Source organism: Micrasema longulum, unplaced genomic scaffold (assembly GCF_059751315.1).
Source record: "Micrasema longulum isolate JH-2025_06_02 unplaced genomic scaffold, ASM5975131v1 h1tg000786l, whole genome shotgun sequence".
Lineage (NCBI taxonomy): Eukaryota > Metazoa > Arthropoda > Insecta > Trichoptera > Brachycentridae > Micrasema > Micrasema longulum.
Genome location: NW_028277978.1, coordinates 102,362 through 127,579, shown reverse-complemented (window position 1 = coordinate 127,579; position 25,218 = coordinate 102,362). Strand labels below are relative to the sequence as shown.

Below are 25,218 nucleotides of genomic sequence, written 5' to 3'. Positions count from 1 at the left end.
TCATGGGTTGAAAATTTAAATCCACCGTGTGTATTAATATGTGTCTTCATGGAGGTGGAAAGATAATAATCTAAATGCGTCAAGTCCGGGAAAAACAGGGGATGGTTCAAAACATCCAAACCAAATGAGTCCGAGAATGCTTCGGTAGCTAAAACTGTCTGAGGACTGGCGTTGTCGTACAACAAGCACACTCTTCTCGTCAGCATTCTGCTCCTTTTGTTTTAAAGACTCCTTTTGAGTTTTTTTAGGGTCTCATAATATCGTTGTTCATTGATAATCTCCCCTTGATGAAAAAATTCGACCGAAATGATGCGTTTTCGGTTCCAAAGCCCTTAAGTTCATGACTTTTTTTGTCAGAAATTGTGGTTGTGAATTTTTCGAAAACTCGCTGCACCACTGAAAACACTCGTTTTGTTCATAAAACCTTCGCCGTAAGAGCCCCCCGCTGATTGTGACAAAAAGTCACAGTGACTTTTTGTCGCTGAGTCAAGTGCTATGGAGATATGTGAGAGTGCGCTCACTGTGGCGACATGACAATACGGTGACAAAAAGTTCCAGCGGCTGGCGACATTAGCGTGACGTGACTGTCACCCGGCCTGAACACTGCTATGGGAGTGCGCTCACTGGAAATTTTTTGTCATTCTGCCGGCAGACGCCTACCGAACGGAAGTGTGTTGTGAATGTTTCTGTTACATTTAAGATTAACATATTACAACAAAGATGAAGAAAATTTTAGACAACATAATATAGATGTCTAGGCATCTACAGGGCTTATGACCTATCATTGGTTGGTTTAAGTGGTCACTTTACACACTGTGTAACATTCACCATTCTACCCATTTTTGAACATCTGTATTCCTTCAATTCTTTTATCTGTTGATATTTGTGAGGTTAAAGAGCTGAAACCATTATTTGTGCGGGTGAGATTTAAGATTGCTGCATCTCTGCAAGAAGATGATATTGACAACGAGTTTTTAACAGAAGACATAGAAAAAAGGCCAGAATAGTATTCAAAAAGGGAATTAGAGGAATTCTTTGATATTCGTTTGAAAAGAAAATTGGGGGACGAGATATCATATAAATTAATTCAAAACTGTTTATTGACAAAAAAAATAAATTTTAAAACTTGAGAGGATATTGACGTAATTCAGAATACAGGGAGTAAAATTTTCTTTTTAATAATCGTTCATTATATATGGGATGTACCCAGTGGTGTTTCTTTATTTTAATTTTTCTTCTGCGTAATTTAAGGGCACAAATCACTGCGAGCATTCTGTCACCAATAGTAAGCGCACCCACAGTGACACAACGTGACAGTGACCAAAAGACAGGTGGTCTAAGCCGCATTGATACGCAAAAAAAATTGGTATGTTTTATTTTTCTGGTAGTAGGAAGTGAATAACAGTACTAAGCTCGCACATGATGGGATTTCTAACCGACATCTTTCACGCAACTGGACCCAATTACGTGAGTACTATCGTGTTCTTGCTCTGCCAGCAGATCCCTCTCTTTCACTCAGTTTTGCCAACCCTCAAAAAAACAAAAAAAACACTGCCCGGTATTGTCACATAATAATTCTTTCTGAACACGCCTCGTAAAAGAAAATTTAAAAAAGCTGTGCTTATGATTTACATAAATGTTTCAATTATGGTGGTCATTTTCTACGAGTTGAAAATAACTCATTATTAGAAAATGGGCATTAAGTTGTTGTAAAGCAAGGTGCGAATCTCGGAGTCCACGACACTAGCCTCGTGATCACAAGACGATTCGATTAGAAGCCATTAGAATGCTAGTTGGTATAAATTACATTTTTTATAGATTGTTACTAGTATTTTCTAAGGATATCCTCAATATTTAGGAATGAAATAGTTGTAATCTGCCAACATTATTTATTACAGAGAAAACCTTGTAATAAGTGATTAATTAGTCCCCGTTTGCCAGAAAAATAATTTCACAAAGATAGAAAATATTTATAAAAAATGATTTTCTGTATGTTATATTATTAAACTTTGGTATTAATAACAAAGTTATTATTTGAAGAATATATTTTTTCTTCCCATTCTCAAAAATTATAGCTACGACAGTAAAATTATTTTTCTTATCTTTTTTGTTCTCTAGATAATTTGAATTCAACATTATAATATGTATTATGGATATTTAATTTTTTTTTTAATTGAGAAAATAATACTGCATTCAGTGTATTTTTGCATCGTTAAAATTTAACATACAGTCCAGGAAATAAAAAAAATAAAACAATACATAGGTATTATTTATTAAGTTGACCCAAGTTGGGCATAAAAACGGGAAACTCATGCATGGAATTACATTGTTTTAACCAGCACACTATTATAAGACTAGAAAATATATTTAAATGCGAAAATTAAATTAAACTTCCATTGAAAACAGTAGGAAATTTAAGAAGAATACTTATTTCCTACGGAAATATATTTCAATTACGCTAACGTTTCGTGAAAAATTCACTAGAAAAGTGTGTAATCATGTCGGAGAGTAATGACTGTCTTTAAATTCAATAGTCCGCCCAATATTAAGGTGGAAATTCAGGTCACAGAAACGGCACCAACTTACAACATGTTTAAATTGGGAGAAACCTTGAGCAGAATAAAGGATTATTTATAAAATAATGGCTCCATTGTTACTTGATGTACCCAAAAACGTAGTGGTTTATCTCAAGTCAAGATTAACATTTAACAGGACGTTTTGTACTATCGCAGTGTTATTTTGACGACATTGTCCTGTAAAATAAACTGGAACGTTTATCTAAATTTCTTGCAAACACAGAGAGAAAACATTTTTGAGAGTATTTCCAGGCGTTGCTTAGAAGGTGAAATAATTTAGTCAGATGAATCTTACCCACATCGATAATGGTTTCAGCTATTTTTATTCTCAGAAGTCAACTGATGAATTGACGAAATGTGACAGTGACAGGTCATAAGCCATATAAATGCCTAGACTTCCATATTTCCTACTCAAATTTGTTTCTCCGTTGCCATAAATTTAAAATCGATATCGAAATAATTAATTATTAGAAGATTGGAATTAAGTTTAAGAAAAACAGAGATCGAACCTCGAATTTCGTTGAACTGCTATTTAAAAGTTCAACCCCGTAGCTGTCAAAATACACTAAACGTTGAAAAAAATGACTATTGCCTTTTACGATTTCAATAGTAATCTAACTTTGTTGTAACAGTAAGAAAATATTCTAACTGTTACAACAAATTTAGATTTAATTGATTTAATGACTTTCCCCTAGGGATAAAATCCAGTATGTTTACAAACATGCACATGCACATTGGACTTGCCAAAAACATTTTTAAACGTTTATATTTTACCTACATTTGCTGCAACAGAAAGGGAAAACATTTTCGAGGAGGAAATATGGACATTTGGACATTCTCAAATCATTGTTGTTTATATTATAGTTTGAGTCAGTTTTTTTATTTCTTAATAACGTGAAAATTATTCGAGTAAAACAAAATCTTTGTGCACGTAGTCTGGAGAGTCAATTCACTTTATAGGGGAAACGGCAGTTTTCGTTTTAAGCCGAAGTAAAAAGCAATATTTCAAACCATTTTGTGAAAAGTAGCCATCATCATCATCAGTGCCGTTACTGTGGGCTCAGGCCTTCTCCAAAATCTGTCTCCTTTCCTCCCTACATCCATCGGCTCTTTTTTCTTCTCCCGTTCGTCAGGCCAATTGCTCTCATGTCACTCTACATCACACAGTCATCTAAACTTTGGTCTGCCTATGCTTTGCCTGCTTTTCGGAGTGGTATAAATCATTTTACTGGGAGTGCGATCTTCATTCGTTCGTACAATGTTGGGTTCTCCGTTCAGTACCTCTAACTCCTTATTAAATCGTCTCCTCCACACTCCATTTTGATAAACATCATCAAATACCATTTACACCACTCATTTTTTTCAAATATTAATAACAGTTTGTAGGATTTAAGTGGTTGTGGGTTGTAGCCTATACCCCAGTTGGAGATTGACAGAAAAACGGTGTTGTTGTTTCAAGGAGTATTTATTAAATGGCGAATAAATAACGGATTGAATTATTTCGCGCGAGTGTTGCGGTGATGACGTGTTTATTATTATTGATTATTTATTTATTGACGGACTGATTTAGTTCATTGTACAATGTGAAATACATTTCTTTATAATATATGCAAGTACAGATGAAATAAATTATAAGTTAAGAACATTAAAGCTAGGTTAAAAATGTTGAAATTAAAATTATTGAACTGACGAGCTGACTGATTGAGCTGACTGACGTTACTATGCCTTGTGGTCACCTTATAGGCCGCTTGTTCTTCATGTCTCCATCGTAGGAACAAAGTTAATGTTCTCCAGAACGTTGTTCTTATGTGGACATACGTTTTTAGTGCAATACTGTTAGTCTTGTTGAACATAATGTATTACATCCAATATAAAACATAAGTTTCTTCTTGTAGTAGTTGCCGATATTTTAGGTAAAATTATTGCACGTCTGTACCATATATCAATAAACTATGACCTCTGTAAGTATATATTCATCTCTTTTTGACATAATCTAGCATTTGTTATCAAATGCAACGAGCATTCTAACTAGAGTTTTTTGAATAATGGTCTTAGTTTTTCTAGAGAGCAATTTGCAGTCCAGAACTTTAACCCCGCCATATGAACGTATGTTCTCTGCCCATAGCCATGTTTTAAACTCAGTACTATAATTGTTGTCATCGGTAATTTCAGTACCAATATATGTTATATGTTTAAAGGAGTTGACACTTTCTTAAGTCACTTATGATATGAAATATTTAAAAAAAAACATTTGTTTTGATAAACGTAGCTTTTGCTACCGATTTTTTTATTCAAGGTAAATCTTCCAAGTATGGTGTTGTTGACTTTACGGTCGTGTGGTACCAAAATACGATACTGTTTTGATTATTTATTAATTTTAACACTTCATATTTACATATACAGTTTAATGCGTATGCATAAGGGTAGGGATAATGCCTTAAGGCAGTTTCTTCCTATCTACCCGAACTATTCAATTTGACAAAATCAGTGGTACATATATAAACATATTGTAGGCATATTATAATATTTTCACAATAAAACAAAACTTTGATAAATTTATTTATTTATAAGCTCTAGGGGCTTTTACATTTATAAGTAATACATTCAAGTGCAACAGTGTAACATAACTATATTCATTATGTTAAAAGTAAGAATAACATAAGAAAAACTAAAAGAAACAAAAATAAGTAAAAAATGGAAATGTACCTACATAGTACATAGATATAAGGCGTATACAGAAAGATATTTAATATATTAACACACACAAATACTCACACATCCATACACACCCTTATGCATAAATAAACACATATATACATACGTGTGTACATGTACACATATATATATACAGTTTTTTATTGAAATATAAATTTACTAATGATCTTCACTATACTATGAAAATAAGGGAAGGAAAGAGGGAGGGAAAAAAAAATGAAAAACTCAAATACTCAGAAAGTGACTTTTCAATCGTGATTTGAATTTGAACCAAGAAGTTTCTGATATTAACCAGTAGATTATTCCACAATCGAACAGCTACTACTGAAAAAGAGGAGGCAAAAATACACGTAAATACAAAAATACAATTACACTTGACACTTGTGCAATATTTACACACATGTCCACCCTCATTCCAATATATCACCCACCCTCTCACTCATTTACACTCACGCAAACAGACTTGTATGTATTGTACGTGTATTGAATGTATTTCTGTAAATATCTGTCATTGGTTTTATTCTCTGTATATTTTATTTGTTGTATTTTTGTTACATGTATTACTGTTGATATCAGCAATAAATAAAAAAAAAAAAAAAAAAAAATTAGAGTGGTGAATGGATATTAAAAGGGTTCTTTTGTTGCTAGAAGTATTCGGTTACCAGGACCCCTAGGGCATCGGTAGTAGCTTTTATCTCGTGAACAATAATACAATATGTGTTTTATTTATTTGGTTCTTTATTGTTTACGTTTTACCATGAATACTTGACTAACTTACTTTTCTGCTAATGTATATTTTTTCAATTAAATCATTGTCATAAGCTCGCAAATTATTTCAAGCTATTAAGTTTTTAAATTTTAATTCATAAATGAGGTTAAGAATAACAACTGTCTATGCGCTATGTAGCTACAGGTTGTGTCGTAATCCAGCTCTAGTTAGTAAACTTGGGAATAATTAGAAAAACCAAATGTAAAATTTTAAATAATGTTAATTGAGGCAAAGCTTCATACCGTCCATGCGCTCTGTAGCTGCAAGAAATGCTGTAAACTAGGTAGTATTATTATCTGTTATAAAATTAAATTATAATTGGGAACGAGGAATTTGAATCTCAACCGTTAATGCGCTATGTAGCTGCTAAAAGTGTTGGGACTTTTATTGTACGGCGCCCTTGAAGTGATTTTCTCTTAATTTGCGCTATATAAATTATTGATAATAATTATCATAAAATGAAAAAATAATTTATGCTTTGATAGAGGTTGAAAGAGCTCTCTCAGATAAATAGTCGAAGTGCGAATAAGTGATAAAATGAGAATGTTTCTTCTGTGCCTGATGCTGAGCCAGTGGAGTTGCGTACTGCGGCGATACAGGATAGAGGCCTTACTTTGCATGGTATGACCGAAGTACAGTACTTACCTTCGGTAACGAAGACGTAGATGCTGGCCGGCTCGGTGTTGCTGGCGCTGCAGGTGTAGTTGCCGGAGTCCGTGTCCCGCGCCCCGCGGATGGTCAGGCGGGACTGGCTCTTGGGTCCCGGCTCCGTCTCCACGGTGATGCCCCCGCGCGCCGTGTCGTAGTTGATCATGCGCTCGTTGTGGTACCAGAATACGTATTGTGGAAGCGTTGGACTCTGAGGCAAAGTAATTTATAATTCATTACAAAAAATCGAAATTTATAGTTGCGTTTCTGTACGTAACATAAAGAACACACAATTAAAAAAACGAAAAAATTGCAGATGGTCACTTCTGCCATCTGACTACCATAATACTACTTTTGAGACCAATAACTCCAAAAAAAATTTTTTTTGAAAATTAAAAAAAAAAAAAAAATAATAAAATTTATTTTTTATGAAGCGTGACATACCCTTATGTACAAACCAACGCAAAACTCCTTGCTTAATTTTCTCGATTTTACATTTCTCAGCACACAATGCATGGATTTCGAAATATGAAAATTATCGTACATAGTTTAACCACGTTTTACCTTGTATATTATAAGCAAGGTAAATAATAAAGCAACTCCCATATAAAAAAATAAAAAAAAACCACGCGTCAAGATTACATTTCAAAAGCATATACATATTAATACATTAAATATATTGTATTTCAACAATTAAAAAAATATAAGGCTCCTTTGTAAACAAAAGACAATGATTTAATTCTTATTACATAAATCATTATTGTATAAAATAAGTTTGTCTGCAAAGCTCTTATTGACTCGTTCTCTCGGAATATAAGTATTAAAACTTCTCATTTTTTCTTCTTTAGCTATCAGCCATTCATTACCTCGAGCAGTTTTCCAGTGACGTATTTATGGCCTAAATAAAAAAAAGGTTAAAGTCAAACGATCTCTCAATCACGATGAAGAGTTTACAGATAAACCGGGGAAATTTGCTTTTTCTAGATGTTTTAAACTCCGTTCGTTAACTTGCTTTGAAAGGTTTTCTTTCAGTAAGGAATACCGTGTTTTGAAAATAGGTTCATATGTTTTATTATATTTGATCATGACGTCTTGTGAGACGAAACGCAATAGAAGTTCAAGAGTTGTGCAGACAGAAAAGTCTGGAGAGGATCGCCAAAACGTCGTAATCGACATGATCAATATTTTACGGAAGAATATTTTTTATGCCTTATTATCAAGGAATTTACTTTTATAACCAAGTTTTGTTCCGAAGGTTTATTCAATTTGAATAAATGAGAAAAAAAAGTAAAATATTGTTTTGGACGGTTACGATATTTTGGCGATCATGATTCGATGTACTCCACCTTCGGATCGGACGGAATTAAGTTAGTGAGTACAAATCACTTAGACTCTAAAATTAATAAAGACTTTATGACAGAAAAAAATCAACAAATATGTACTGGTAGAGAAAATCAGATGAACATTAATAATGCTGTGCGGGACGCACATTCATAAATATTTGACGCGTTATCCATTTGGGAGGCTTGGAATCACATGGAAATACGTCCCCCGTTCGGGATGTTTCAAAATCACTCCGGCGCTCGTTCTTAATAAGCACTGTTTAATTTAGTAGCGCTACAAAATCACCTCTGAGTAGCGTCTACTAACGTCACTCAACATAAATATTACCGTTTAAATTGTAATATCTCGGCTACTCAATAAATGAATTGATTTTTTTTTTAAAACGCGTAAGGTATCTCCACCCGACACGTCGGTTATTTACAAAGCCACTTTGGGTGTATTCGGAAATATTCCGAACAAATAACGCGTCAGGTATTTACTAATATGCATACGGGACAAATAGTTTATTAAGGCACTTTTTTACTATTTAAAGAATATTCGTTTGAAGGGTTAAGTAATTGAATTCTTATAGCTTATGTTAAATATAATTCATTATCATGGTTACAGGACTGCTCGCAGAGATATTTTTTACCACATTCTAGGAATTAATTATGAAATATAAATTAAGCTTAATGATGTTCTTTATAAATTTATAATATAATAATTTTCGATCTAGTTTAGATGATTAATTTCTGTACGAAAATAAATTGGCAATTTTGTCTGAATTAACTCATGATGGAAGTTTCATGTAAATTTATCCACACAATGTTTAAACTGTCACGGGCTGTTTGCTTGGCATGCATGATCGAGAGAACTGTCATGTTCTTGTGTGTCCTACAGTGTTCTACTTTTGCACGAATAATGGGTTCCAAAACGGAAACTCAAAATCTGATTTAGTTTTAAAAAGCATAAAAATATCAGTAAAAATAATGAAATTGCGCGACGCCTACATTGCATAGGATGAAGACCAAGATAATCTCGAAAATCAAGGGATTGTTCTGTTTTATGTTCCAGGCCGATGTTTTTTCGATAAATTTTTGATGAGATACAATTTCGTGATTAATATATTATCATTGACATATTAATACACAAAGACATGCCCTGAGCCCTCAAAAATTATGACACGTAATTCATGCCCAAAAGGTCAGTCATGCCCAACGCGTATTTAGTCGTTCTTCGACCTGTGGCCAGATTCGAAAATAAAACGCCTTCTTGTGTGATGAAACTATGTAAAAACCCTTTGGATAAATATTGCAAAAAGGATTGGGTAACTTTTCATTAGTAAATATTTGTTCATGATAAATTAACAAAGCTTTAAACAATCATTCTTAAATTAAATTTTTGATAAATTAAAATTTTAAAATATTAACTGAAATATTTATGATGGTTAGAGTTAATAACATAATTTATGTGAATAGTGTATAATACTGTGTTTAATGTTTCTTATAAAATGTTATTTATTATGTGAATAAAACACGAGTGATACTTTAATCCACCAATTTTGAATATCCAGTGACCGGTTTCATCGCTTTCGCGACATCTTCGAGACTGGTATCTTTATTAAAAAGTTAAAGGTATTTATACAGAACAGAGGTAAGGATACATAATTCAAAGTTATATGTAAGTAAATTAAATAAAGTTATTTTTATCTTAAGGATAGAGGTAAGGAGATTATGGACATAAAATAAGTAATTGCTAGTGCAATATTTTTATTTATATAATAAATTACAATGAATTTCCATCAAGAATTTTCACTTACAAACTTAAATATATAATGTTAACTTACTATTTTGGATTGGATTAATCGATATAACGTATTGTCACAAAAATGTTTTATTTTTATGTACCGTCCCAAACAAAGAATTAAAAATAGTACTTATATAGACTTAACTACTCATAAATGAGTAGGTTTACGTTTTAACCCATTAGTTTCTTTGTAGACGTCGCTCAGTACGCAAATTCTGATTTGAATGCAACTATGCCGCGTTGTGTCCTTTTAAAGTGTAAAAATACTGCTAGGATCTTAAAAAAAGGATGCTATCATATTTTATGCATAATTTGCAAATGAATATGTTTGTAACAAATGCATTACTTAAAAATTGAATTATTTTTCCATTTGTCAGATTGTCGAAGAAACAAAATGAACATTTCGTAAGTGTTGCCAGGGTAGTAAATTTTTTTACCCTACTTTGCTCATCTAATGAGAGAACTAATAAAAATTTAATCTCAGATTAAACAACTCTATCGTAGACATTTGACCGACATAATCATCAAAACATCAAATCTTATATAACATGATATAAAAATATCCGTTTTATTTAAAATAAAATTTGTTTTATATTTTAAGTTTAAAGTTCATTAATTCAATTGCTCTTATTAAATGAACCTTTATTTATCTACTCTGTGGTGTCAATCAATATTTCCGCATGCGCAATAACATCATAGAGAAATTAACAGTTTGCTTTTTTTTACCTTATATTTGTGTTATAATTATATTTTTTCCCATCGTGCAACATTACGCGGCGGCATCAGTAATACGCGCGGCGAAAGAAAGGCATAGTGGCGGAATTAGTGTACACAGTCCGATGTATTCAAATATGATTCTACGGTCCTTCTGGACTATTCTTAATTATATGGTCCCAAATGAGTTTTTTTTATTATTCCTGGGAGTATAATGTGTTTTTCAAATATAATATGTTTTGTTATAAAAAATATCAACATAAAAAATGTATTTGATTGATTGATATAATGGTTTTTCTTAATTATCTAACAAAATTGTCGAAGAAACTTTTTCCGCAAATGCTTCGTAACATGAGCCGTGTGTGACGTGGTGAGATACCGTGAACCGGAAATGTTGTAGGTTGAATTGATCCGATTCGGGAACAAGAAAGATTTCCAACATGTCTAGTCAACATCCTAATTCCTGTGCACGGCATCAATGAGTGGTGCGCGGACGTTCACAAACGCTCTGTGTTTCACCGCATAAACATTTTCCGGTGCATTTTTGGTGTATTGAGAACGTCGTTGTCCTTTGCTTCTAGTTTACGAACAATTTCAAAAACATTCATAACACGCTGAATATTTTACTTTCTTGGCACCAAAAATCACGTTATTTTCTTAGAGTATTCACTATTAGACGATTAATTTTCAATCCATTTTTTTTTAATACTCATTGTTGCGGTGTTAGATGCTCCATAATAATTGTTATTGGCCAGTCTTCACAACTGTCAAATATGAGCCAACAAATGACAATCAAACTTAAATGACGCATGACGGCTAGAAAAATCAGCATGGAACAAAAAACGTATCCTGTATAACCTGTATTTGATTTTGAGTAAAACAAGTCGAAAATTACCGTGCCTAAAAAAAAATAATTTATGAACACAAAAAAGGTGCACAAGTGTCGAGATTCGTGCAAAATTAAATTATCGACTGTTCCTAGCTAGAAAATTTGTTATTTATTTACCTCTCAGGACCTCATTTTATAGGCTCTCGGGTCTCAATTTATCGGTTTTTTGGGCACTACATTGTTAGGATTTTAGAAACCTATTAATTTCAGACATTGAGACCTCGCAACGTCTTTTTTGTTGATGGATCGAAATGTAATAAAGATGAATCTGTCACTCAAAACAATACTACCACAACCACACAAAATATAAGAAAAATCAAATATTCTCACAAAGGTTAAGTAAGTGAGCGATCGAAATTTAATAAAGTAAATCTGTCATTCAAAATAATACTTCCAGAACCATACAAAATATTCATAAATATTAAATGATACTAAAAATAGTTAGGTAAGTGAGCAAAAAATATACATAATAGAGAATAATCTGTCATAAAGTTACAATTTTAGTATTATTTGAACAAAAATTGTAAATATATTTTTTTTATTGAGTTTTTCTACTGACATTTATTGGTGGAAATACATTTTAATTATAATAATAAAAATCCTTTAATAATTTTATTCCACCTTTATTTATAAAAAAATAAAATTTAAACAAATATAAATAAAAGTGGAATATAACTATAAAATTATTTTTATTATTATAATAAAAAATTGTAAATGTGATGACATGTAAATAAATTTAACAATATCCACATTCGATAAACGGAAAATAAAAATGTTATTGTTTTTTATCAGCATCCTTTCTGATAATTATAATCTAATTACTGACTCATGAAAGTAACTACACATGCCTGGTAGGTATATAAAATAATAAAATGACTAATCATAAAAAAGACATCCCAATCGAAAATCTAAACAACTTTTGAACTTTTCGACTTCGTAATTTCTCTGTTTTTCTCTGTCTGTTTTATCGTTCTCAAATCCCACAGCAGAAAGACAACAGTGGTATGAGTAAATGGAAGCAAACGCAGTAAAAATATATTACTTACAAAATCAAGCAAGTCAATTTATATGGCTTATCGGTGGAGATTCTTTTATAAAAACATTCTTACACTATATATCTAGTTCTTAATACTGCTAACCAAATAAAAGGGAGCGAGAATAAATAAAGAAACAATGACACACAAACACTCAATAAGAAAAATAAAATACAAACATTAAAATGAAAATAATAAATGAACATAATAGGCGTAAATAGTTTGAAGTCATATAATTAAACACCTGATAGAATAGCCACTCTCGTATATTGCCGTTGTCTCTCTTGATAATTTAATTTTTAAGACAAGTGGGCAATTAAATGACCGAATGGTTTTTTTTTCATATGTAATGTTTATTTTCGGGATCAGTAAATCTTCATTGTGTGTGAATAGCGTATAATAACAATGTTATCTGAGATTTAAATTGGTTGAATTTTTAAAAATATATCTTTACACTCCTCATTTTGAAGACATAAGGCACGATTTTATTTTAGGACGCGTCGGAAAACGGTTAATCCAGTATAATTTTAATGTTCTTTAACGTTGAGTGACCCCATGATTTAATATAATCACTTAATATGGATAATCTCTAAAGGATAATTAAAAAACAAAAAAAAAAAAATTTTTTTTTTAGACGAAATTGAAGATAACTTTTAACTTTTTAACAGTACTTACTAGAACCGTCAATCGATCAAACAAATATTTGCTTAGATATGATAAATACTTGACAATTTTAGTTCAAGTTTATTTCTTAAAATATACTCTTGTTTGCTTTCAAATTTTGTCAAATTATAATAACAGGAAAATGGAATATTTTAATCTAAACAATTTATATTACGAGCAATTACATTCGCAATACATTTTTTTTGCATGAGAAGATTCAATAAAGAAACATTACGTTTTTTTTTAACAATAAGTTTTAAGTCATGTGCCCAATTTAAAAATCTATTAAAATCATTATGGAATTTTTTTGAATTAGCAATGTTTTTTTTTATTTTATCGGGGCTAGACAATATCTTAATATTTACACTTCTATCAAAAAACATGTACTGCGACATATGCAAAAAAAATTTATTTATTTTATATGAAGATTAAGAAAGGAAAATAGACGTAAGAAATACACAGTCTAATAAGGTAGATAGTTAATACAAATATATGTAATTTAATAATTAAAGAAGGGTAAATACAAAAGATACAACAGAAATCAAGTTTATACATGGAATATCATCAAACGACGAGAAATTTTCATTAGCAACTGTGACCAATGCCTTTCAAATCAAATAAAAACCAGTATATTTGGCTAGAGGAAAAGGAAAAGAGGAAAACCAGTTTGCGGTCTTTTTATTACCCAGACTCTCTAAGTTTGGACTAAGCAATCCAAAGGATGAAAATCATATCTCTAGAGATGCTGTTGCTGCATATAAGCCTCATTGATCCGGGTGAATATCCATTCCGGTAAGCAACACGTAACAAACGCCACTTTACAGTACCCGGCAAATTTGAGTTAAGTCGAATACAGAGAATCACGGGAATTTCTCGTAAAAACAAAGACGCTTACTAAATTATAGATATATTTAATATAAAAATGTTTTGAATATGAAAAATGCTTGCAGAAATGTTACACAGTGTGTAAAGTGGCCACTTAAACCAGCCAACAACAGGTCAAAAGCCCTACAAATGCCTTGACTTTCATATTACCTCCTCAAAAATGTTTTCCGCCTGTTGCAACATATGTTTATCTGAATAACTCCTTAGAGATGGATTCCAGCCAGTCTGCAAACATTTGGACATTCTCAAAACATTGTTGAACCAAATAACTGGTAAAAAAAGAAGTATGAAAATTGGGAAATTGTTTTTAGGCGTTGCCTAGTAGGTGAATCGGTTCAGCCGGATGAATCTCACCCACATGAATAACACCACACAACAGATGGAGGAGTTGAGGAAATGTGGATGTTTAAACATAGGGAGAATGCTGAATGTTAAGCAGTGTGTGAAGTGGCCACTTAAACCAGCCAATGACAGGTCAAAAGTTCTAAAAAAAAAACATCAAACAATCTTTGTTTAAATAGTAGAAAAAATATTTAGAATTTTAGAAATACAAAATATTTTTTATTTTGTAATGTTCAACAAGTAGCATTACATGTTTTGTTAATTTGGGATAAAATTTTCACTGCGAAATTGCGAAATCTCAGTATTAGTAAAATGTTAGTTACTGACGATATATAATATCCCTCAAACCCCGATTATTATAATGAAAAACTTGTGTGGCGTTCCTTTGAAATATATTACCTCAAAAACGCTTATCATTTGTGATTTCATGCAATATTTCATTTTATTTGACTTGAAATTAACACAATTTATTTTGTCATCTGATGCTGCGGATTTATTCAAACGATTAAGAAAGCAGGAGTGTTTTAAGTTTTTTTCCGATACATTAATTCACTTGTACAGCTTCGCTGCTATTGTGCTGGGTAAGGTAATCAGCGCCAGAGATAGTACTTCACATATTTAATAATCACAGTTTGGAAAATAAATTCTTAAAAAGTAACGGCTTTAATTGGAATAAAAATTTAATAAATATTTTTAAATTTACCATTACTGTCAAGCCGGAGGACAAAACATGACCTCTGATTTATTTATAAATTATTAAATAATAAAATAGATTGCCCAGAGCTTAATAAACTTTCGTATTCCACATAGACCAACAAGACGAAATCACCGGTTATTCGCATGCAGCGACTTGCAAATCAATACAGTGATGATTTAGATTTATTTTGTACCACGCCGCTGATGATCAAGTCCTGTGTTTTGAAAAAGAATTAACAATTCAATAATAAAATAATAATTAGGTCTTCACTTTTTTTTTACTATTTACTCATGTTTTTACAATTATTTTTTAAATGTATTATTGTTCAGTATTAATATTTATATAAACCATAAAGTAAACTTTTTAACTTTCCTTTTAAAGCATATTCGTATTCTTTTTTTGATCTTTTTTTTCTTCTATTCTTCTTTTTTTTAACTGCTTTTTTCTCTAGTGTACTTTTCTTTTATATGGGAAAATATTTATATTTGTTACATATGTAATACTTATTTTTTATATTTAAATAATCTTAACCACTGTATACTTTTCTCGATGTTTTTGTTATTTTTGAAAATTATCCGTTTTTTTTTTCACTGGTTTTATTGTAATTATGGAAAAGGTTCATGCAAACGTAAATAAATAAATAAATATCTGCCATTTCATGATTTTAGGTAACATTTGTTTTTATTTGAAAATTTATTTTGAAACCATTACGGCTTATTACATTAATTAAAAAAGATAATCAATTCATACTATGTTGTTGTAAATAATATCTTTTATTAGAATCTTTTGTTTAGTTTTATCTGGAGTTTATTGTACAATTTCAGTGCCTGATTTGTTAGTCTCGATTGTTCTTGTCTAGTTTTGCAATGTTTTATGTGATATTGTTCTGATATTATTGTATTATGTCTACGTTTATTACCATATCAGTGGCTTACTTCTAAACACATTTTAAAGATTCATGTTGAAAATGTTAATTAACATTTAATTGTTTTTTTTTTAAAAGAGTTCTTTAGTTGGTTTTAGATAAGGAAGGTACTAGTTTCAATATTTTATTTTGCTGTCGTTGTAGTCTGTTTATGTGATTTTGTTTTCCTACTCCCCCCAGTTGTTGCAAAATATAACATATTTAAGATTTGACATAGGCTTCATACATAAGATTTTTTGGGTTTTAAAACAAAGTTTTTGATTTTTTTTAAAATACTCGATAATGTTGCTATTTTGCTAATTACATTTTTGATGTATGTTGTCAATGTCAATTGTCTGTCTATTGTTAGTCTCAAATATTAAACATGTTGAATTTCAATTAGTCGTTCTTTGTTAACGTAAGCATCTTTTTTATGACTTTTTTTTCTAGATTCAAAATGGATAAGATTGCACATTTTTTCATTTAGTGTAAGTGAATTTGTGGTTGTCACCATTGTAAAGTCTTCATTTATGTCATAGTTTGTTAATACGTCAGTTTGATTTTTACAATTAAAATTGTATTGTGGTAAGTCATTGATATATTAAATATACGATAGTGGACCCAAAATAGATCATTGTGGTACATTAATAGAGAGCCCTAAAAAATGAGCACTAAACTAAGTTTGAACTGTACAAATAAACAGAAATGCCAATAATTCAAAATACATATATAGTTTAAGAGTTTGGAAGTTTGGATCAGCAGCGCTAATTCTGAAATTTTCTTTCTATCACTAATTTGAAATAAATAAAATATAAATGTTTTTTTTTAATAAACAACATGTACGCAAATATCGGAACCCTTACTAAATTAAAGGTTGTTTTATTTTCAGAATGAATCTGTTAGTAAAAAAACTTTTATTTTAACCACACTTATTTTAAAAACACGATAACGAATTGTTTTTCAAATGAAAATTTGTTTCATTATTGAATTCAACCGTAAGATCTAGTGTTACTCGCATACTTTAAATTAAACGTGCTTGAATGTAAAAACTCTTCATTGAATGATTTTATTTAATTTATTTACGGAATTTGAAATCACGTAAAACAAACGTATTGTCGAACCAACATTTTTCATTCTACAACGGCGTGTTCCGGATTTTGTTGTTCATATGGGCAAAAAAGGGATGGATTCTTGTATCTAAAATCGCATATATTTCGAATCCCGGGGTTGTATTCATTTCCGGTGTTGTTTTAAATCAAAAATGATGAAACAATTATTTTTTTATCTCTTTCTCCATTTCATCAGCCTTCGAATTTCAATGGTATGGCATTTACAGAAAATAAATGTAAAAAAACAAACGATATTTAATTTTTTAAATAAATAAGAAAACTGTTGTAATTAAAACCGGATATTTGGATTAGGGAGGACATAATATTATTAATAAGAATTTTCTTGAAAGTAAATTGCATTTTTAGATTCACAGAAGTTCAAAATTTCCAACTCATGTTAAAATTCAAATTACTAGCAACTTCTAACTCTTATTCATTTTGATTCGCTGACAAAACGTTGCGTTGTTTTCGATAAAAAAATTCTAAATAAAATATTAAAATATGAAACAGATACTAATCTCCTCAACAAAATACAAATAAATTTGGAATCGAGAACACTCAGATATCGGGACATATTTAAACTGTTTCCGTTTTCTTGTTATGTCACATATTATACACTTATGGGCTTTTGTTTTCACAAACACATTTACGGTTTTTTTATGGTAATAAAGAAAAAGGAAATGACTTAATGAGAAACAGCTATTAAAATTAAAACTTATATTTTATGTTCATATATGCAGTATAGTGCCGATTATGTAGTTGTCCTCTCTTGTTTCCGTGTAAATTTAAATATATATTATAAAACCAGGTATATTTTAGAATAGTTACTGTTAACAGAAAGCGCAATGTATAATGTAAAAACGAATATCATTTGATTTTGTACAATGTTGGAGTATTTAAATAAAAGAAAGGAACACGAGAATGGACCTACCTTTATGCGATGCGGATGTTTTTCAATGTTGGTACCCTGGATGATGAAGGTAACTATGAGTTATGATATTTTACGATTTTTTATAATAACTTTCACGACGACGCGCGACGATTCCAAGATTTATTATGCAATATGTTTTAATTTCATTTTTTTTTATTTTGTTCCAAATACAAATAATGTAATTTTTAATGAATCTTCAATCTTGATGTCAGGTAGGTACCATAATTATGGACCAGGGGAAAGATGGGAAAGAAAGGTAATCGACCAGGAATAATATCGATAAATGATGTTTTATTCGTAACAAAGGCAGCTGCGTTTCATTACTCATATTATATTGGAAATGTATTTTATGGACGCATAAAACTAATATACGTACCTACAATAAATAGATAGGTCAATGTTCTAAATAATTAATATATTCTCATATATTTAGGTGTATTTGTTCCTATTCAACTGACAGAATAGTTTGTTTTATATATCACGATGCATAGCCAACAACAACCATCTGCAAATGATTATGGTTGTAGGTAGAACAATTTATTTGCTAAATGTTGATGTATTCCATCGGTTAGATTTTCTAAAGAGAAGCACCAATAAAGTTTTAATATTTTTTATTGTTTTTTTGTTAATCGTAAGTGACAATAACTAAACTGATTTTCTGTTTTTTTTCATAAAATAAATAAAGTTATATGAAATAAAAATGTAATTGCAAGTAGCTTATATTCTTCAAAAAACACTGTTTTTCATGTAATTAGTCTATGAAAACCATGTTTGAAGTATTAATCACATTTTAAGTAGACGTCTCGTGAAAAAGTATCAGTATCTGTAGTTAGGCTTCATAAAAACATAACAAAAGTAATTTGTTTTTAAACGTACGTATTTTTATGTGCTACCTTTGAAAGTTATAATTCATAAATAACTTTCCGAATAGGCATGAAAATATACAACCAGACTTTTTTTTATACAATTCAGTACTGGTTTAAGTTTTTTTTTAGTTTACTAAAAGTGTGATAAATTATGGTGGGCATTTGACCATATTTATTTCGTGTTGTACCCGGCATATTTTTAAAGTAAGCGACATTAAAAAAGGCTTGTTAAAATGTGAAACAATGTTTCATAGAATGGTTGAATGCTTACAAAAATAAAGCTCTGCCCGGAGATACAAATTTTGTGAATTATTTGCTTTTTAGGGTTTCTTTGTTGTATGTGCAAACGACGGGAATCAACGGCATAACAGCGTTTCAAAAATACTCAAATTACGCTTTTGTAAATCGTAAAATGGCATCTGTTTAACAATAAATTAATTTTAAAAATCAATGAAAAACATTTTTGATCAAACAGTTTCGCTGGATCAATGCATAATAATTATTCGACTTGAGTAAATAACCATCTTCAATTTTACCAACGTAAATTTTTTTTTGTTGGTTTTGAAAGTTTATTATATTAGTTTATCTGTCAATATATTCATGAGATTTTTTTTTAAGAAGTTATTTCTTTTAGAACTTCGATCACTCAAAATTTTATAATTTTTAATTATTTTTTATTAATAATGAAGCGTTTAATTTATTTGATTTTGTAAGGAATAAAGACATTTAACAAAAAAATACATAAGATTAAAAAATAGTCATCCACTTCAAGTTCGTCACAAATATTAATTAAATAAGTAATAGAACGTGTTACACACTAAAAAAAAAAAGGAAACTGTGAAAGAAAAGAAGATTACAAAATGGTTGAGGATAAAAAAATAGAGGAGAAAAAGACGAATTTTGACCAAATTAGAATTTACTTTTTGGTAAACGTCAAAAAACAATAAAAAATAGTTCTAAAATACCTATTAGAAGTGGTGGTGATATTTTATCATTTTAGTAAGTTAGTTTAGGCATATTTTCTTTTTGTTGTTTTCACATTAGGCATTCAATAAAAAAAGGACTTTGTATTCATTATGATTGTTTGATTCAGTTGACTTATAAATTATTTTCACTAAATTATCTTAAGTACGCGGGTTGCTATTTAAATTTGGAGATTTTAATATACCAAATCTGACATTGTTATCATAAAGTTTTCTATTTTTAATGGTAAACGTACTCAAAACGTTTTGTCATGGAGTGATATTTGTGTTGTTTACCGATACTTGAAAAAATATTTTTTTTGAAAAAACTAAATGAACATTTTCGTGCGATGATTTTTTATGACTTTCTACGTGGATCAAACCAAAAATAGTGTGCCAATCACTTCGTTACGACTTTTGATGATAAAACACCATCTTGAACCACCGTGTTTTATTGGTTTTTTAAATTCAATCATGGTCACACATCGTTACAGGACGAATTTTGTCTCTCGCAGGTCGTCCAAAATCAGCTGTTGTGTCAGAAAAAAATCGATGCTTTTCGTGAACTGATATAACAAGATCGTCATGTGACATACCGTGAGATTGAAGTATGCTTAAGTATTTGTTCTACTTGCAAACATGCAATATTGCATGTCGTCAAAACGATTTGGTCGCGTTGGATACCGCATAATTTGACAATCGATCAAAAAAAAGCTCGTGTCGATTGGTGCAAACAAATGTTTAAAAATTTAGTTGTGGTGCTTCAAAAGACGTCTTTAAGATTGTGACAGGTGACAAATTATGGGTCTATGCATATGGACTCGAAAATAAACAAAAATCGACAGTACGGGTCTTTTGAGACTAGCCAAATCCAACAAAAGTAGTCGCGCATAAAGCATTTCGAAACAAATGGTCGGCTGTTTTCGGAATAACTGGACATGTCGCCACCGTACCATTAAACGTACCATGACAATGCAAACTGTCACACATCAGCTCAAACAAGTAAATTTTTGAGCATTCAAAACATCGAATTGATGGGTAATGAGGAATTCCAGCCTAACCCGGAATTATTATTTTTTTATTTTTTGTATACACGTGAATATTTAAAAATTTTGGAGTGGAGTGGAGTGGAGTTCCACTTTAAAACCTCCGCAACGTTTTGACCATAGAAAAAAAGAATATAATTTGACATTTCCACCAGAGATTATGTCATCTTTCTAGGTTTTTCTAAATCAAATCGTTCGTAAAAACAACCATAACATAGAAATGAGCAAATTACGATCAACCTAATGAAGTAATAAAATCAATATTCCATAGATTCTTGTCAGTTTTGTTATTGGCTGGAGAAATACAACTTACCGCGGTAAGTGAAAGTAAGAACGTCAACCGTTTCATGACGTCACTACTGAAAAGTGACACCCTGATTACAGTCATTTGGCGCGGTATTTGATAAATGTAATTTAAAAAAATCATATCTTTGTAAATAAAGCACCAAAAAAAATATTTTTTTTTTGCTTAGTTAAGTAGTACGCTAATAGAAAAAAAAAAGAAAACAGTGGAATTTCTCATTCCATTCGTTGATGCGTTTTGAAGCTGCAAGATTTTTTGTGATGTTAGTTATCATATTATTTGTATTATATTATGTAAATGTTATCAACTATCAAATATCTAAATTTAGTAAATGTGGTCTAGAATTTCAACCATCTATGCGCTCAGTAGCTGCAAAATTTGTTGTTATCTAAATTCTAATTTTAAAAATTTGCTTTTTATTTCGTTTTTAAAATATCATTTAAACTCTGAAACTTCATTGCAAAATATATTTTTTTTTTTTAACTGTAAATAGGGGCTATATTTCTTATTGTTCATGCGCTCTGTACCTGCAAGACGTGCTGGGATATTTATTTATTGTACAGCGCCCTTGAGGTTTTTACAAAAATGGCTCTATATAAATTATCCAAACATTATTATTATTTTTATTATTGTAATCCGCCGTACAGTCCGTATTTGGCACCCAATGTTTTTTTCTTATTCCCGCATATCAAAAATAAATTGCGAGGTCAACGTTTTTCGACGCCTAAAGTTACGTTCAAATGACATGTTTTGTAGGTATCTTAATTGGACTTAAAAGAATGCTTCGAAAATTGGTTCAAACGCATGCGGAAGTGTATTGATCTTCAAGGAGAATATTTTGAAAAAACAATAAAACCATTGTCGATTAAAAATATTTGTTTTTACTTGTCTATCTCAAAACTTAAGTAGGAACCCTCGTACAAGGAGTTGGGTTTATCTGAATTTGTTGCAACATAGAGAGAAAAATTTTGGAGAAGGGAATATGGAAGTCTCGGAATTTACAGGGCTTATGACCTGTCATTGGCTGGTTTAAGTGGCTACTTTAAAGTGTTTAAACACTTTGTAACATTCACCATTCTGACCTAAAACATTCACATTTCCTCTGTGAATCTGTTTGTGAAGTAATAGGGCTAAAACCTGTTTCATGTGGGTAAGATTTGTACGGCTGAACCACTTAACCTTTTAAGCAACGCCTGATAACCTTTTTTTCATTTTAAAACTTCTTATACCAGTTCGTTTGATGATAAAAGTTTCAGATGGAAGAGTTGAGGAAATGTGAATGTTTAAACGTGGTTGTAAACCTATGTTTACATGAGCTGAATGGTGAATGTTACACAGTGTTTAAAGTTGTCACTCAAACCAGCCAATGACAAGTCATAAGCTCTGTAAATAACTAGTCTGCCATATCTCTTCTAAAAAATATTTTTTAAAAATTGCATCTAAATAACTACCTAGGGAGAAAATCTAGTCTGTCTTCAAACATTTGGACACACCGAAAACATTGTTGTTTTATGAATGTTAATTAAATAACGCGTACAATATTTTAATGATGTATTTATTCTGATTATGATTACTCTTTGAATAAATATGCTCAAAAGTAAAACACGTAAAATAATATGTAATATTTTTTATTCTTTTTTAAAAAAATAAATATTTGCGTTTTTATGATTTGAAATTTTTCACGCAGGTATATAGGAGCGTTAGGATTATGAAGAACATTGAACAGAAGTGAGAGGGAGTGATAGTATCTCCGCTGTCTAATTTTGAGACATTTCAGTTGCCTACGATAATCAGAAATGTTGTCATATTTCTTAAGACCAAAAATGTACCTAATGCATGTATTCTGAAGTCGTTAAAGTTTATCGAGTTGCTCACAGCTTAAATCAGTCATGAAAATATCAGCGTAATCTAGAATGGGTAGTAGTAATGCTTGTACAAGGGTGCATTTAGTATTATTAGTTCTTTATGTGGAATAGAACCAGAACCCTAGAACAGTGTTTTGGTCTCAATAGCTGCTCTCAGGTAAAAATCATAAAATAACTCCGCCTCGTAGTGTAGTAGTTGGCGCTTTCACCTACCATGCTTGAGGTCCTACGTTCGATTCCTGTCAGGGTGAACGTAAAATGTTGGTTTTAAAGGTTGTTCTATACTGAAACGTTTCATTGTATCTTGACTGGAGTATGTTATATCATTAATCATCAGGTATCGAACATTTTAGTTTATATTTATATTTGGGTAATTAATTGTAAAGAATCAATCAAATATTTTGTTATAAAAACTTGAACAATAATTTAACTTTCTGTTAAAAGAGTTTTCGTTTTTTTTAAGTCTGGCTGATTACACAACCTAAAATATGCATTTTGCATAAAACAGCCAATATTGAATAATGCTTTATTCAAACTTTGAATGTATGAGGTGACATTCTGTACTAATACACATTTTTTTTAATACATATATTTTTGAACCAATTGATTTATAAAGTAAAATATTTATCCACTTAAATTTATTTAAGTAAATAAGATTTCTGGAGGCATTAATTTTCCCATCAGCATCCATACCGTAAGATTTTTCTAGTGCTGTGGCCATAGAATTAAGAATAGTCCAGAAGGAGCGTAGCATCGTATTTAATTACATCGGACTGTGTTCAAAAAACTCCCCATTATGCCTCACTTTCGCCGCGCGCATTAGTGATGTCGCCGCGTAATGTTGCACGATAGAAAAAAATATAATCATAACACAAATGTATGGTAAAAAAAACCAATCTGTTAATTTGTCTCTTCTTCTTGGTAAAATGTCCACCACAGAATTGTTTAATCCGAGGTCTAATTTTCATTATTTCTCTCATTAGATGAGCAAAGTAGGGTTAAAATTTACTACCCTGGCAACACCAACGAAATGTATGTTTTGATTTCTTCGAGAATCTGACTGATGAAAAAATAATTCAATTTTTAAGTAATGTATTTGCTACTTACGCATTCATTTTCTAATTACACATTAAATGTAATTCCATCGTGTTTCTTTAAGATCCTAGCAGTATTTCTACACTTTCAAAGGACACAACACGGCAGAGTTGAGAATTCAAATCAGTAGATGTGTACTGAGCAACACAACTACTAAAAGCGGCCTGACCAAGTTTAGCAAAACATATAATTCACCTAACTGCACCCAATTATAAAAATATTTCTTTTTTTTTTAATTGTAGACTGGCTGGTTTCTGCATAACAACGTTTATATCATGTATCTTCAAGGGATATCTTTGATACTTAATGTTAATTGGTATAAATGGTAAAGGCGAAGGACTTATAGCACTATTATCTTTTCTCAACGACTTAAAACATAACTTTTTATTAGGACATAGTACGCTATTTCGGCGCTATCTTGTCGCGTAGGGCAAAAGTGCTGTACAAGGGACGAAAAAAAGATCCATCCCTCACGTTTTATCGAAATAATAAATTAGATGGACTCTTCTAGGAATATGCACACATTAATACGAATCATGGCCCCGATAAAACTTTGCCATAGAAGAATAAATATTTTTATACAAATGTATCTACTATTTTATTTAACAAAATCTAACCCGTTTCGCACTTAAATTAATTTCCATCGATATAAATGAAATTTTGAATTCTGTGCTTACTAAATAAATTATTTGTAGAATTTCAAATATATTGTAATTTTTTTTGTATTTTATTTATTTATTTGTTTAATTTACATAAACGCCCGGAGGGCTTTTACAAGAATAGATTATATATGAAATATATAAAGTAAGAAATGAAATAAAGTGTTCGCTACATTCAAAAACATATTCCTATTAATTTATATTTTTTTAAATATTTTTATTTTTAATGAACAATAATGATAATGAATAAAAAAACTGCATGTGACATGGTTCATCTTATCATGTATGTTAAATTATAAATTTAGATCTGAATTCCTGGGGAGGAAATCCAGCCAGTGAGCAAACATTAGGACATACTCAAAACATTGTTGGAATAAGAGTTGTTTAGGAAACAACGCGTGTTTTCGCATTATAGC

At 30.7% G+C, this 25,218-nt stretch overlaps 1 protein-coding gene across 1 annotated transcript in view; it reads right to left on the bottom strand.

Moving 5' to 3' along the window:
• LOC148279007 (limbic system-associated membrane protein-like) overlaps window positions 1-25,218 on the bottom strand; it is an 82,372-nt gene that overhangs the window by 6,906 nt on the left and 50,248 nt on the right. Inside the window, exon 6 of the mRNA XM_088230577.1 lies at window positions 6,706-6,919. Coding sequence (XP_088086703.1) covers window positions 6,706-6,919 — 214 coding nt within the window. The remainder of the gene's footprint in view (window positions 1-6,705; window positions 6,920-25,218) is intronic.